Source organism: Anser cygnoides, chromosome Z, assembly GCF_040182565.1.
Source record: "Anser cygnoides isolate HZ-2024a breed goose chromosome Z, Taihu_goose_T2T_genome, whole genome shotgun sequence".
Lineage (NCBI taxonomy): Eukaryota > Metazoa > Chordata > Aves > Anseriformes > Anatidae > Anser > Anser cygnoides.
The window spans coordinates 28,774,993-28,791,973 of record NC_089912.1 but is presented as its reverse complement, the minus strand read 5'-3'; the positions used below and the strand labels follow the sequence as shown (position 1 = coordinate 28,791,973).

At 39.0% G+C, this 16,981-nt stretch overlaps 1 protein-coding gene across 1 annotated transcript in view; it reads right to left on the bottom strand.

Annotated features, from left to right (window-relative positions):
* Positions 1–16,981, bottom strand: part of CAMK4 (calcium/calmodulin dependent protein kinase IV) — a 157,093-nt gene that overhangs the window by 52,396 nt on the left and 87,716 nt on the right. Inside the window, exons 4-6 of the mRNA XM_066987845.1 lie at positions 14,939–15,001; positions 14,233–14,315; positions 806–878 (exon numbers count right to left, since the gene is read on the bottom strand). Of these exons, the coding sequence (XP_066843946.1) occupies positions 806–878; positions 14,233–14,315; positions 14,939–15,001 (219 nt within the window). The remainder of the gene's footprint in view (positions 1–805; positions 879–14,232; positions 14,316–14,938; positions 15,002–16,981) is intronic.

The following is a 16,981-nucleotide window of genomic DNA, read 5'->3' as shown; positions in this document are numbered from 1 at the left end:
TGCAAAAATTCAAATTTTTGAAAACCATACAAAATACAGACGAAGAAGCTATATCACAAACTAGACAATCTACTAGGCCCATACTTTATTCTGCCCTCTCTCAGTACTACTGTCATTCTGTGTATGTGCAATCTGAAGAGCAGTGAGAATTAATTTTTGGTTTGACATGTTTTAAACTATACTGTCTACCTTCCTTATAGTCCACACTTTCTTGTGATGAGTCTTGTTTGTGTTTATCACTTCTGCATAATCAGAAACTGTGATGGGTCACCTTCAGGCAACAACTGGAAATGAAACATAGCTATTTTCATGACAATCTTCTGCAGGAATCTCTCATTCAAATTCCTATAACTTTTTACACCATCAAAAATGATTAGTCAATCTATTATCCTTTTAACTTGAGAGAAAAGTAATGCACTCTCTTTAAGGTTCCATGCAAATTACTGTGAATTACTCTGAAAAAAAAATGAATGAGAAGCTACACGAGTGCCAGTGATTACAAATTACTTTTAGGGCTAAAATGATCAGTGTTGAACACCATAGGGTTTTGAGACTGGACAGAGTATGCACTCCACTGTAATAGATGACAGAGCATTAAACATATTGCTGACTGCCATCCTATGCCACTTCTTACCCTTTAAAGTGGCACAACCTTAAAAAAAAGATCAATACAAAATAATTACAGGAAGGAAGTTGTGTGCGCTATCTCCAGTGAACTTTTCTGTTTCTTTCATACCTAAGTATTTACTGAGCCATTACAGGTGAAAAAATAGATATTAAACATATAAGGCTAGACAATACTCACAGCAACTGCCTCCAAGATTTGTTTAACAGCATCAGCAGCATCTCGTTCACTGTAATAACCCTTTTCCACAATCCTACAGAAAAAGCAATGGAAGAAATTGCATTCAGGATTATGCATCAAGGTAAATAAACTGTGCAGTCAAAAGCTTCTTTTGAAAAATAAGCTAAACAACAATCAAATTTAAATACTCCTGGGAGTCTGGAGTGCCCTCTAAAGCATAGAAAACAGCCCTTTTGCAATTCAGGTTACTTTGATTCCCAGCTAAATGAGAAGCTGAAGTTGAGATATCAACTCAGCAAGAAGAAATAATACGTACATATTCAGCTGAAAGGGTTTGGAATTTTCTAAAACTCATGGATTCTGAATTGCTCTCATATAAAACTAGGCATCCTTTAAGAACTGCTTCTTCAGATTTACCTTTATCTCTGTACCTCCCTTGTTTATTTATTAAACAAAAGCATCATGCCCTATCAACACAGATCTGAACTGTATAGAAGAAAGGGTTGGTGTCAAAATCTACCAAATTTAAATTATCCACTCAGTATCACAGCCTGAACAATTGTCTTTCTTACCTAATCAGCAGGAAATCAGGACACTGTTGTCAAAAAAAGCAGTTTCATTAAAACTTAAACTATTTTTTTCTTCTTAATGTAAATTGCTGGTATACTATATTTTGTACAAATGACATACAATAGTGTGTTTGTAAACATGCTGACCACATGTAGCTTTTGATGAGTTCAACTATTATGTGTTTTGAACGTCCTGAAAAATCTCCTCTGCCCCCTTCCTTTGCTTTTACATCAAATCACTTTCATAAAAACAATCAAAACCCCAACTTTCTTCTTCAATATTATCTCCCCACAGTAAGGGTTAATGCCATTTTCTGGGCTGCCCTGCTAAAGCCCTGGCCTGTTACTGCATGCTTCACTTTTGGAAGAACATGGGCAGTGGCAGTGGGTCTGAGTGCTGACTCAGGATTTTCATCGCATGTTCTGCAATAATAGAAACTGCCATTACAGAATAAAGCACAACATGAATGCACAGTTCAGTTCAAGAAAGTCAGCAAGAGAACCAGATTTGCACAGGGACATGTAAGAGGTTAATAAAAGAAGGACATATCACTAACATTTATTAATGGTCCATAATAATGGTTTGGCAAGAAACCCAACAGTCTTTTTACCTTCATATTTAACTACACACATTATTTGTGAATCAGAATAATTCTCCCTCAAAGAATTTGACCTAAAAGGTGAAATCTTTGACCCGAAGTTTTGATTTTTCACCATATTCAGTTTTTGAAGCCCAAGAAAACATAGATATTGTCTAGAAATTGAACCTGTGCTGCCTAGTCATGTATTTCATCAAGTGATCTGCAAGCACGCAAACTAATATTAGAATACAACGCTCAAAGAACCCCAAGAACCTAGAGAGGAACAAACCTAAAATGTCTGAAGTCAACAGTTACTGGGAAGACCTCCTGCCTCAAGGTCCAGAACCAGATTCTGCTTATACCAAGACCAGTATCCTCGTTTCTCCCTACTCCTCCCACCCTTTTCTCTTAGACAAAAAGTTATAAAGTATGCAATCAAATGCCACATTACAGTTGAAAGCACGATTCCTCCTTGCTACCTGAGGCTCTGTGGATTATCCCTGTCTGGTAGGTTACACTGAGAGAACTGAGCCCAGTGACCCTTTTGCCTGGGTCTTTGCTACCCCGTAGTGTCTTGGCTTCCTTCTTCTTTTGAATTCAGTATTTATTAATCTATATGAAAAGTATTTAGGTTTAGCCAGCAATTTCCTGTCTTCAGCATTTGAAAGCATTTCTGAGAACACTGACTTCACTCCCATCCCACCATCCCGCTTCCCTGCTAGTGTTTTGGGTGCTAACCTGCTCCTCCCACCATACCACAATAAGCATGTTAAAAACACTGCTCTTGTCTTTCAGGATTTAATGTATTAAAGACATTCATAGCATAATAATTTTATTAAGCTTACAATCTTTAGTAAGGCATGGCAGACAGCAACAAAATTTCAAAGCTGGTAACGAGGTAATGAAACCAGAAAGCCTGTGCTTCTCCGCTGCCACTTTTGGGATCATATTGCTCCTGCTAATGACCTTCAGGTTCTTGAGGCTTGGCAGAGGGAGCGTCCTACTACTAGTAGGTCCTTGCAACTACAGCAGAGGGGCTGTGCTAGTTTGACCCTCTGCTTCCAAATTGCCACAGCTTTTAGAATATATTCTACAAGGCGCTGTAGGGAAAGAAAACAAGCAAACAAATGGCATGGGGGCTGTGGACGTGCTGCACACCGGCTGAGCTGCTGGAAGCTCTCAGGGTTTAGTTGCAATGCTGGTAATGCATGCATCCCCAGGGAATGGGACACCTTGCTCATGCTGGAGTCAACACAATCCAACAGCTGCAAGACCACCTTGTGCATCTCAGCTTGGACATGGGCCAGGCAGGAGGCAGACAGTTTTAAGGTTTCACCAGGATTTGAAACACTCAGATTTTCCAACATATGTGTTTACAATCAGAGAAATACATGGCAATTCAGGTACAGTTCAATACACCCTTTTCCATCCAACAAATACCTAATTTTATGATATGGTCTATAGCCCAGTATTTGCTCTATTCTTTCTTTATCAAACAGATAAAGTTAAGAATTAAAAAAAAAAAAAAAAAAAGACATCTGTTAAATGCAGTCTTTTTTATAAAAAATAAAAATAAAAATTTCCTCCAATCATCACAATCGAAGAAATGTTGAAGCTCCTGTCTTCCTGTCAATTCCCAGCCAATGCAAGAAAGGCATCTACCAACTGCCTGTCTCCTGGAAACATGGGAGATCAAAGAGATGCTCAGGACTGGCACCCTGACCACAGCATGTAAATCAGAACTCCCTGCCTCACACAACTATATACCAGTATTGATAGGATATTGTTTTCATTATTTACATTTAAACACTCAATGGAAGAAGCACACAGAGGCTGAAGATGAAGACACTGTGAATTTACAATTTACAGTAAATGTATGTAATGAAGCATGGGCCCATATTTCAGGGGAGCAATTCAAGACAACTGTAAAATTATTGTGCAATGCACATGGCTCACCAGCTGAAGTTACCTTTGAGTAACATGCACTGGCAAGCCAATTACACCTCATGTAACATGTAGTTATCTTATTTGTTTTTCAGAAGTCTAGAGCCCAGAGAGATTGAGAATACAAACCTTACTCTTAATTAATGATAATCTAGCAAGTAGAAAGCCTGATCTTCTGTAACAGCAGTAAATGAAATAAGACATACTTATTCATACTAGAGATGAAAATTTATTTTTAAGGGTATTCTGCTTTAAAACTGAAACCAGCTCTTAGGCAGTAGGAAAGAGTACTGAAAGAAGACTCCTGTAGTTTAGGTCTGTTAATAAAGCTGGGGTATCATCTGCATATCTATTTTTTGCATTCTCCCTGTGATAGTTTACATAAGACAAAGGGTAGGTGTGCCAGTTTGCTACCTGAGACTAGTGAAGCTTCTTTACAAGGATTTTTCAGTTTCAGCTGGCAGCTTAACACTGACTCATTGTCCTTTTTTTCCATAAAGTGAAGGAAACTTGCAGGAATGTCTTATTTTTTTATTATGGAAATTAAACAATTATTTATACCTAGCTTACGGAATGATCTTTAAGAAATGCCTAGATGAAAAAAAATCAAGCCTTCACTGAGAGGACAGAAAAACAAGAAAGGTAATGGTAAGGAACTAATTAAATCCTGTCTTTGATATGCAAATGAAATAGCCTGGTAGGCCAAAAGAGTGTTTGAGAGAAAAACTGGGAGGAAGGCAGAAGGGAGTGGGAAAGAATGGATGCAGAAATGCCATTTTAAAGTCAAAGAAAAATTGGGTTGGCAGAACACTAAATTTGCTGGCACAAACACTCAGAAAATTCAAGACAGAACTTCACATCAATGATGACTTTCTAGAGCAAGCAAAAATACCATACTGATGCTATAGAGAATTCATATTCTCATACCTACCTGTGTAGAACCACATCTATGCCTGCACATACACAGTTAATGAAATACGCCAATTCAGTTATTTACACTTGTACCCAGCCAGACACACACCTAGTACATACTGATGGACATCAAGCCGCAAGTCTCCTAAAATGCCACCTGGTTTAACCTTACCTTTCCAAGCACACATGAATGAATTTGAAAGAAAACCTACTCCTGCTGTAAGGAGAAGCATTTCCCAAAGGCATCTCCCCTGCTCTCCTGTAGGGCAGCTAGGGATGCTGGTGCTCAGCTAAAGAACAAAACCATCTATAGTGGCACACTGCCCCACAAACCAAAAGGTAGCCCGGGCAAAGGCTGCAACCTTTCTCCTGTGATTAGTGCTCTTGTCTGTGCAGCAGGCAGATGAAATCTGGCAGCTTCCATATGGTCATTAAGAATGCATACTGAAGTGTTTAACAACTTGGAGTAATGTTTGCCAAATCCCACCCAGCCTTGGTAGCGTTTCTGTTCATTCTGAGTACTCGGAGGCTTCTGACAATATTCTTTAGTTTTCCAGGCAGTTTTCAGTGTAGCCTCTAGACATCTATGCTGTTGCTCTGCTATGGAAGTGTGAAGCATCCTCTGCTGCTTATAATGTTTTCATTATGCACATCTTCATCAGAGTCTATATCAGCACTGGCATAAAGTCCTACAGATGTTCACCACACGTCTGCAGCCTGCAGTGTAATTTGGAAGGACCATACACTGGATTTTACTCTTGTTGGGACCTTCCCCTTATAACTTGTTATTTCACATTCATATGAAGCCACTGAAAGCAATAGGATATCACTGTAAAAGAATGTGGACACACTTGCTCTGCAGATACTGTATTACTCATGTGGAAAACAATAAAAGGAGAAGTGGAGTCCTGCTAAACTAAACACATTTGATCTAAAAATCAATAAAATGTACAAAACACTCATATCCTAACTCTTTTTATAGTTTAAGGAAAGATCTTGAATCAAGGCACAGGAGAAACACTGTTAGCTCTTGGGTCTGTCAGAGACTTCCTGTAAACATTGTAGTCTACAGCTACAGAGTCTGTAGGTATATACTTCACCTTGTCACCTGCACAGAGCTGTTAAGATCTCTAACTTTCAAACAAATTTGAAAGCTAATTTTGTAGATAATTGAGGAAATCAGCCAGGGCTTGATCCTGTTCCTATTTAAATTAACAGAGGCAGATCTCTATCTTCTCTAGCATCCAGGACATGTCTACATAATATATCTTTCTTTTTTTTTTTTTTTTTCTCAGTCTTTACCAGCAAGAGTTTCAGCCACATAGCCCAGGCCCCAGAAGGCAAGGGCACAGACTGGAAGAATGAAAAAGCACCCACAGTAGGAGAAGAACAAGTTTGAGACCAGCTAAGGAACCTGAAGGTGCACAAGTCCATGGGACCTGATGACATACAACTATGGGTCCTGAGGAAACTGGTGGATTAAGTTGCTAAGCCACTGTCCACCATATTTGAGAAGTGGTGCATGTCTGGTGAAGTTCCCACTGACTGTAAGAGGGGAAACATAAAACCCTAATTTTTAAAAAGGGAAAAAAGGAAGGCCCATGGAACTACAGGTCAGTCAGTCTCACCTCTGTGCCCAGCAAGATCATGAAACAGATCCTCCTTGAAACTATGCAAAGGCACATGGAAAATAAGAAAGAGATCAGTGACAGCCAACATGGCTTCACTAAGGACAGGTCGTGCCTGACAAATCTGGTGGCCTTCCATGATAGGTTACAGCATTGGTGAATAGGGGAAGAGCAATTGACATCATCTACCTGGACTTGTGCAAAGCAGCTGACACTGTCTCCCACGATATCCTTGTCTATAAATTGGAGAGACATGGATTTGATGGATGGACCACTTAGTGGGTAAGGAATTGACTGAATGGTTGCACTCAACGATTTGCGGTCAATGGCTCAACGTCCAGCTGGAGATCAGTGATGAGTAGTGTTCCTGAGGGGTAAGTATTGGGCTGGCACTGTTTGACATCTTTGTCAGTGACATGGACAATGAAATTCTGTGCACCCTCAGCACAGCAAGCTTTGTGGTGCAGCCAACACTCTAGAGGGAAGGGATGCTATCCTGAGGGACATGGACAGGCTGAGAGGTGGGTCTGTGCAAAAATCCTGAAGTTCAACTGCCAAGTGCAAGGTCCTGCCCCTATGTCAGGGCAATCCTAAGCACAAATACAGAGTGGGCAGAGAACAGATTGTGAGCAGCTCTGAGAAGAAGGGGGTTGTTGTTTGATGAGAAGCTCATCATGAGCCAGCAATGTGCACTTGCAGCCCAGAAAGCCAACTGTATCCTGAGCTGCATCAAAAGAAGTGTGGCCAGCAGGTTGAGGGAGGTGATTCTCCTCCTCTAATCTGTTCTTGAGAGACCCCACCTGGAGCTCTGAGTTCAGTTCTGGGGCCCTCAGCACAAGAAGGACATGAACCTCTAGGAGAAAGTCCAGAGGAGGACCATGATGGTCCAGGTCAGAGGAATGGAGCACTTTCCCTATGAAGACAGAGAGAACTGAGATTATTTAGCCTAGAAAAGAGAAAGCTCTGGAGAAACCTTATAGAAAACTTTGCGTACTTAAAGGGGGATTTTACAAAAGCTGGGGAGGAACGCTTCATCAGGAAGTGCATTGAAACAAGGGGTAATGACTTTAAACTAAAAGAGGGAAGATTTCAATTATATTTAAGAAAGAAGTTCTTTACTCTGAGGGTGGTGAGGCACTGGAACAGGTTGCCCAGAGAAGCTGTGGATGCTCCATCCCTGAAAATGTTCAAGGCCAGGCTGGATGGGGCTTTGAGCAACCTGATTTATTGGGAGGTGTCCCTGCCTATGGCAAGAGGGTTGAAACTGTATGGTCTTGAAGGTCCCCTCCAACCCAAACCATTCTATGATTCCATTACAGAGATGAGGCCATAGCAGAAAAAGTTTGCTAGTGATGCTGGAACTGCAAGGAGTCTCAGTATTGACGGTATTTAACAAACTTAGAGCTTCACAGGCACTGATTTGCTCTCCCTTAAGAACGCTTGCCCCCCTTCCTGAATGGGTTAATGGCATACAGCTTGGTCCCAACTAGGACAAACTCATGGCAATAATCCCTGCAAAGCTATTCCTGTTATTTCTTGAGCAATAACAACAAAAGGCAAGAGGACAGTTTAAATGAGAATGTTTTAAATGAAAAGGCTTCCACAGTGGAGTTAAGAACCAGGCAAGCTTTAATGTTACATCAGTTCACAATTAGAAAGTGGCAGGAAGCCAGCCAGTATTATAATTGCACCATCATCATTGCTTGAGTCATTTATCCATACATATACAATTGTAATTATGTGTCCTCTGGTGCCTAGAATTTCATCTAATTCTAAGTGCAAGCACTGACCACACCGTAAGTAGTGTCTTATATACAACCATTTCAAAATTATTTGTATCTCTTGTCTTGAAGAGAATATTGTAGTCAAATAGACACTGGCTGACTTAGAACAATTCTGGCCAGTGATGGAGAATAAGGTGCTGACTGTAAACTAGTCTAAAGGCATTATTACAACTCTGTACAGGAAAGAAATATCAAATTACATTAGAAAGCCTACAAATGAGCCATAACACACACCTCTTTATTCTGTAAATTACTGTTTTTTATCATTACTACAGCTGAAATCAAGAGACACTAAATGAGCTATTATAACATCAATAAGCATTTTTACTAGAGCCAATTTGTGTGTTGCCTTCTGTTTTTCATAGAATAGGGCATATTTGGTGAAGCCAGTCAGACCTTTTTTTTTTTTTTCACAGTCCTGCAAAAGTGAGGGGGCTCTATCTTCCTCATGTAAAATAGAATTCAAAGGACTGCTGTGACTCATGCTCAGAAGACAAATTGCCACCACTTAATGGGACCAGCCAGCAGAAACAAATAAAAATACTACTCTGCCACTGATTTATAAAACACCCACACTTTTGGGACCAATGAATTCTCTTACTCTTTTTCATGTACCTTAGCAATTCTAATTTCCATATGCAGAAACAAGAAGGCTTCAGGAAATTTTGTTCACAAGAGCATTTGTGAACAGCAAATGCTGTTCACATTTCATTTCATTTCATTTCATTTCAGCATCTCTTAAAAAGACAAGTTCTTTAGAAAAAGTAATTCCTATATATGCTACCATAAAAGAAGGTACTATCAGTTTAAATCTATGTTTCAGATGAAATTATAAGAAATCTGAAATGAAAATTGAACCAAGAGGTAGTCAGCCATAGGCAGTATTTTTAGACAATGGTTGGTGTACTTAATAATGAAATGAAGAAAGAAACAAAAAAACCTGTGGTCAAGATGACAAAGTACAGACAAAGAAAACATATGGATTGTCATAATCATTTGAAGCACAAAAAAGAAAGAGACTAATAAAAACTATTCTTATCCATCTGCACATATTGTGAGCCAAATGAAGGTAAAGTAGAGCTATTTTTTTCTTTTAAAGTAGAGCCTTTTGCTGAAATTAATTTGTAAAAGTGATGTATCAGTGATTCAGCTGAAAGGCAATACATATCAATAAAATCTGAATGGAAAAGACCAACTTCAAGAAAATGTAGCTTATAAAAAACAGATACCAGACTTCATTGAACTGCAAGACCTATTACTACCTGTCACAATAAAGAGGTTAATCGGTAGAAGCAAAACCAGATCAACAAAGGGACCAAGAATCTGATGAAACACATCATGCAGTAGAAAAGAAAGTCAAAGTTAAAAGTATCCAGCAATTACATTTACGTAGAGAGTGAAGAAGGGATGGAGGGTAAAAGGAAGAGATGAGAGAAAAATATAACTGGACCAAGCTTAGGTCATTATTTTAAAAGGAAGGAACTATAAAGAAAATTGAAGAGAATAATCAAAGGTGTTAACAGAATATAATGAGAAGATTGAGTATATATGTAAACAAACCTTTCAACAGTCTAAAGTTTACTGATTATTAATAGAAGTGTGTTAAAAAAAATAGCTTGATGAACAATTTGGTTCTATCAAATAGTCAAGTCTAATACTTTTTCTAGGAAAAAGACATCAATTTTTATGGTGTCAAGTCATTCTACATTCCATGATCATTGCTGAATTCAACTTTTTTCTCTTTTTTTTTTTTCACTGAGATCTTAAATTTATATTAAAACGTTTGAGTTAAATTATTTGAGATTGAATTCAGTTCTATCTATCTGAGAGTATTTAGAGGGTTAATTCCATCAATTCTGCCATTATCTTTCTCCTTTTACATGGAGAAGAGGTGAAATGGAGAAAAGCTTTTTGATTATAAATCTGCCTTTTAAAGTATCCACATAGAGTTTATCATTTTATTCTGTATGCACAATACAATGTCATACAAAAAACTGATAAAACTCAATTTAATTATTTCTTTCCATCACTCAAACTTCTCATATAAAAGATGTGTCTATGGTCTGAACTCAGTGACACACTTCGTAAGAAGATGCAGTGAGAAGGATGATGTGATAGAGGGATGAAAACTGATCTTTTCCCTTCACTGTTCTCCTCACCCTGCAATTTCCTACCCACAAATGTAGTAGAAAAAAAGGTCCTTAAAAGACTGGTCTTGCAGACAGAGAAAGCAGGGACGAGTCTTAGTGCAATCAGTGCACCATGCATTTGAACAGCTGGGTTACATCTGGGTTTCTGTTTTTCTCAGTGAGATCATGCCCCAGCACCAGTGAAAACTGGCATCAGTATTGCAGCAGTGTGAGAAATGCAGCCATATGCTCTTGGACGTACAGGGCTGGGATGCTCAGAAGCACTAGAGTTGTCCTTCAGGACTCTGTTACAATGCCACTGTTCAAAATGTTCTTCAAGCATGCGTGGCTGTTTCAAACATCCAGGAAAGAAAGAGGAAGGCCAAACAATTTTAAAGGCATGTTTGCCAGAACTGGGATGGAGACACAGCTTTAGGAATGAACTAGAATACCACTTAATTTACACCTACTAGACCTACTGGTGTTCTCTCTCTTTTGGTCATTTTGTCCATTGGTTTGTCTTACTTCACAACCTTTGTGACTACTCACTTACTGGGGTGATGAAAGCCATCATGCAAACTAGCAATAAATATTACAATTTACATAAACTTCTCCAGTTTGGTGTGGAGTTGTATTTATTGTGTTTGGCATGTCAGAATATGGCCTACAATGTGATTTATGAAGTCTGAGAAATAGCCTTTTAAATATATAAGCAAAACCAACTTGATTCAATTATATCAGCGAGGATGTGTAACTGACATATTTGTTGGAATTTATCGCCTTTTGGGTAACACAATTGACCATCATATGACAGGTTATTTAAGCAGTAACATGGATTATATGATAGAAATATTAAATATGGTGAAGGAAGTTTGTGTTAGAGTGGCATGAAACCTGCAGCACATCAGGAAAAGTAATACAATTCCAGAGAGTGAATCTGACTTGGGCATTTTCAAAATCACCTTCATGATAAGGAGAAAGAGTGTGTGAACAAATTTGCTCATCTGCAGCTCAAATACTGTGCAAAAGAAGAATGGACAAATGGGATGGCAGAAAGCAGTAAAATAGTTAATAAAAAAAGTATCTGCATGTTATCAGAAAGAGCAGTACCTGTAACACCAATGAACGTGTTCATAGTAAGGAGAGCAGATACAGTGGTGTGATTGATCCAGTTGTATCATCTGCTAGCAGATAATTTGGAAGAGGCCAAAGGACAACTCCTTCAGAGTACAAAAGTCACTTTGCTGTTTGTGTATAGCAGGTGGTTTACAAAGTCGTGTAGCTGTCCACCAAGCATGTAAGGTCCTGCAAACCCATGGGGTGGTCCCTGCCCACATCACAGTCCTGCTTGCCCACATGTTCTCTGTGCAGGGTCTTTTCTCAAGAACAAGGGAGATTCTTGAGACTTGGTGAAGTCTGCCATCCATATCTGTCACAACCTCACTGTCCAGCAGGAGATTTCCCAGAGCTGTTTGGCTTTAGACTGAGACAGGAGTCATGCAAGCACAGCAGAGGGAGTGCACTGAGATTCTTGCTATGTCAGAATATTCAGGATGTCATCCTTCACACTTGATATAAATATATATAGATTGAAAACATAAAGCATGAAAGGGGAATTCTGCCCTAGGGCAGAAAGCTAAGTTTATTTTCAGTGAAACTCAAAAGGAAGCCACTGTATATCATAATACAAGAGTTAGCCCTTCAGCCCTGCTGAAAAAGAAGAAAGGGACAGCTAACATTTAATTCATGTTATTACTGCAGAACATCTTGGCTGCATATTTCTATTAGAGGTGGGGTTTTTTTGTTTTTGTTTTTTGTTTTTTTTTCCCAGATCACACACCAGATAAGACTGCATTGCCAAAGTTTCCAGTTTTGTTATATATGGAGAAACAGAGGAGGCTTAACTCAGAAGAGCTCCATAGTATTAGTTCTCATTTGTAGCATCACAAGGGGGCACCGCAATTCTAGTAAACATCTCTCTTCAGGCAACACCAGGCAGCTTTTTGTAAGCAAACTGTAAAACCAAACCAAACTTGTAAACTTGTAACCAAGCTTGTAAACCAAACCACTAAGCATATGATTTCGGTGAAAGATAAACCTGAGTACTCAAATGCCATAATCACATCCTGAGTACAGATAACAGAATGTTGAAAATGTCGTAATGTTGAATTCTAGTTCTGTCATGTAACACAATGCCACATCCCAGATCACATGTGGTCTTTTCAGTTCTCCCCCTCTACTCTGCTCATGTGAGACCCACCTGGAGTAGTTGATTCAGCTCTGGGGTGCCCAGCACAAGAAGGGCATGGGTCTGTTGGAGGAAGTCCAGATGAGGGCCATGAGGATGATCAGAGGGCTGGAGCACCTCTCCTATGAAGACAGGCTGAGGGAATTGGGGTTATTTAGCCCAGAGGGTGGTGAGGCAGAGGAACAGGTTGCCCAGAGAAGTTGTGGGTGTCCCATCCCTAGAAGTGTATAAGACTGGGCAATATGGGGCTTTGAGCAACCAAGTCTTGCGGAAGGTGACCCTGCCCATGGCAGAGGATTTGGAACTGTATGGTCTTGAAGGTCCCTTCCAACCCAAACCGTTCCACGATTCTATGATTCTTCTATCACACACATGGTTGATGCTCATAAAGTAAACATTTTACTGGCCTAGTTGTGTTTTTCCCTTTGCAAACTCTCATTAAACACTCCTGTATAGTATCCCAACCTTTGGAAAAAATGCCCAATCTGAAGCCACGTAGATATACAAGAGGCTATGTGAAAGGTAAGGCATCTTGCACAGGGTCCTCCATAGCTTGGTGCTTATTGGTTGTTTAACTTGTAGCACATCTTTCCTGATTGCTTTGACTAACTATTGAGAGACCATGCACCTTTCTTCTGCTGAACCACAGACGTTGCAAGAGGAGTTGTTTTTGTTGTTATAGTTCAGAAGTAGTTCATCTCAAGGCTGTAGCTATGAACACGGTATACAAAAGAGTATGCTTTTGTTTTCTCAGTCAAAGAGCCCTTCAGACTGAGTCTTCAATGCATACTTTATGTAACAGTCCTCTAAAATATTAAACTTTAAAAACAAAGAAGGAGGATTAAATTGCCTGTCCTTGCATGAGTTTGAAGGCACTGTACCTTCATGTACTTTCTGTAATCTAACTTCAGTGAACTAACTGATTTACTCAAACCGGTATAAAGTGCATTTCATATTTTCTCTTGCTCTAAAACAAACAAAAATCAACAACAAACAAACAAACAAACAAACAACAAATCTACAACAGCAGAGTATTGCCACAACACTATCATAGAATTTTTTTAAGATTAAGTATGTGCAAGATTAAGGATGTGGAGCACCACGAACAAATTACTTTCAGACTCAATAGCTGTCTTGCAGAATCATTTTAACAAAAGGAGAGGTTTTATAAATAGAATGACTATCAAGTAATATTTCTTTTTTGCTACTCTGCTTATCAACTTTTAATCTGACATAACACAATCCTCCTGGCTAGCTGATTGCCACCTACCACATTTTATGATGACCTGTCAATGTGATTTTACCAGTTTTCCCTGCCTTTTGTCTGCTTCAGCATGATTTAACACTATGCACGTGCAGAACACCTTTCTTGCACTGTATGTGCTCTTCAGAACTTACTGACAATTTCTTCCATTCTCTAGTCATGTAACATTTCCAAAACAAAATCCTGATAATCACATTTCCAAATATGTTTTTGCAATTAGTTCTTGCAGATATTTACTCGTGTGAATAAATCATATGTTGATCAAATAATTCCAGTAATTACTGACACATGGACTATGTGCAGAGCAAAAACCTGGATTATAACTTCCCAGAGGGACGTACAGAGTGAGGTTTGTACAGACAACTTACCTGTCAAATAGTTCTCCACCTGTGACCAATTCCAGAACAAGACTGATTTCGGTAGGGGTCTCAAATATCTCCTTCAGTTTTATCTGGTAAAAGACAACAAAAAGGATTCATTTTTGTATTTGTCTTCTTGCTTGGCACATCACGGGGCCAACAGAAAGACACAGACTCCAGCCAGTAAAGCAGAGGATGATACCAGCTGAAGTTGGTGTCATTTACTTTGCAGTTCAGCACATTATTATACACATTCTCTCACACTTTTTTTTTTTTTTCTGGCTTTATTCCCTATACATTCCCTTTTTTTGTTGCTGGTTGCTATAAATCCTTCTGCAACCTCTATGTAATACAAGAATTTTAGAATCTACTTTCTTTAGTGCTCGTCAATACCTCTCTGTAAATCTTTCAGTGTAAGCTGAAGTCTCCCCAAAGATTGAAAATGCCAAATTTCTCCTATCCTTTACAGAGCTCTTTTTGTACAGTTTCTGACCCAACTCTGTAAGAACATCAATAGTTTACTTTAAAGTATAATTCAACAGTCTTGCATAATGAATTGCTAATGAGCACATGAGGAGAAACCAAAGCTTTAATCTAAGACTCTCACAAATCTATATAGGTGAGCCACAGTAGTCCATGTGGAGCTCTCGGGAACACAGGCATTTTTATTTTTTATTTTTTAAAAAGGAATGGATTGGAACATAGCTGAACTTACAATGTTGGGATGTGAAAGGCGAAGAAGCACTCCAATTTCTGTGCGGACAATTTTCTTGTCTACCTGGTTAAAAGCCGGGAGGAAAAAAGGTGAATAATTGATTTCTCTGTTCACCATAGAAAATTCTAGTTGTATCATAGAAAAAGATGTATGAACAGCAGTTCTAGATCTCTTGGGAGAAAACAATGATGCAAGGTACACAAATCAAGTATATTGTAAAGAACAGTCTTCCATCATCACGAGACAGATACTATAACAGAAAAACATCTATGTAGCAAAATGATCACAAATGTACATGTAAATCATGAAAGAAGTAGACTATAGAAAAGGTATCAGAGAAAGCTCCATGAATTCCTATTTCTATTCAAGCTCTGCCCTTGTGTACTGCTACTCTCCAGTTTTTGCTAGAATAGCTTCCTTTAAACACACTCTGGTCACCAGCTGTACTTACATAGTTTTCTGCAGGTAGGATGAGCACATCAAAGCAGTGTAACATGCTGCTTAGGACAAAAAAGCAATGCAAAGGTCAAACACGCCCCAGCCGCAGGCAGGGTGTAAGGTTTAACTTCAACTTGCTTCAGACATATCTGACAGAAAGCTCTACTTACGCAAAGACTATCCCTTTGATTAAACTCTGAGAGGATTAGCTTTTCCCTTTCCTTCCCTTCTCAAATTTCTGGCTTTTACGATCCAGGCACAACCAAGCTATGCCCTCTTGGGGGAAACTGGTCATTTCCCACAAGAAATGCAGACCTGGGCAGTATTTCAGTCAGGAAAGATAACTGCTGATCACCCTGAACTTGAATGCTTAAGCAAGCAAGAAAAATAAAAATAATAAATAAAAAAATAATTTGCTCATAAGCAAATTAAGCATGCTTTTTATGTTACTAGGGTAATCAATACATTTATGGAAAAAAAAAAAACTCTCTTGGTTGCAAATATTTTCACAAAATCAAGAGAAATCCTACAACGATGAAAATTATAAACATTTTTCTTCTACAGCACTCTTCATCTCAGGGGTTATGAGCTGAATAAGAATCACCAAGGTAAATCACTAACTTTTTCCAAGCTGATGACACAAATGAAGTCAAACAGAAGATTTGTTTTGTTTTTAGCAGAGGCTTTTCATTGAACATTTATTTTTTCTTTTTTTTTCTTTTTTTTTTTTTGTTCATTTGTTTTACATAGTTGTTGTTCATAGATGAACTGTTACACTATACAAATCTTTAGAAGGGACATAAAATTATCTTCAAATTCTTAATGAAGAAGACATGCTTTAAAAATGATCCCTTCTTTATGACCTGAAAGACAAGAAGCTCTTCTCTGTATCTAATTTTTCCCAGCAATGACAAAATCCAAGTATCAGTCACACTCAGAACTACAGAAAAGGCAAAATTTGATTCTCCCTATGTGTGTGTAAGTCAGGAACAATTCCAGGACAGCAGTGCTGCAGTGGTTTGTCAGTGGTGTAAAGCAGTAGAGAGATAGAGCCCTTAGGGACTTCTTGAAACTCATTGACATTTACCTGCTTTTTGTAGCTCTGACAGGAAGCAAAATGAAAGAAGCAAAAACCAACTTTGAACAGGTTTGGTGCATCAGAGAAGCAGCAGAAAACAAAAATTAAAGAGGAATAAAATGCTCCATTCCCTGAATACCTAATGGGAGATAAAGAGCAGGGTCAATAACTAAACCTTCTTGAGATAAGATGAACATGGGATCAATAGCTAAACCTTCTTGGGATCAGACGAACACCAGGCCCTTTCAGCTCTGCCAAAGGCCTTATACTTTCTATCCCTTTCTGCTCTAAATGCAAGTTTCTCTGTTCTTGTCTCATTGAGCAGTGGCTTTGAGGAAATGTGTCACATGCAGTCTCTACCATGCCATGAGCACCAGCCTGCGTGTTCCTCCCCATGCCAAGAGGTCCGACTTGGGTCTAGGATGCCTGTGTCATCAGCATGTTCCTTTGCCTCTCTGTCACCGGTGCAGGTGCATAGCTGGGGACTCAGAGGCTCTGGTGATGCTGGGAGTAATAATACATGCCTG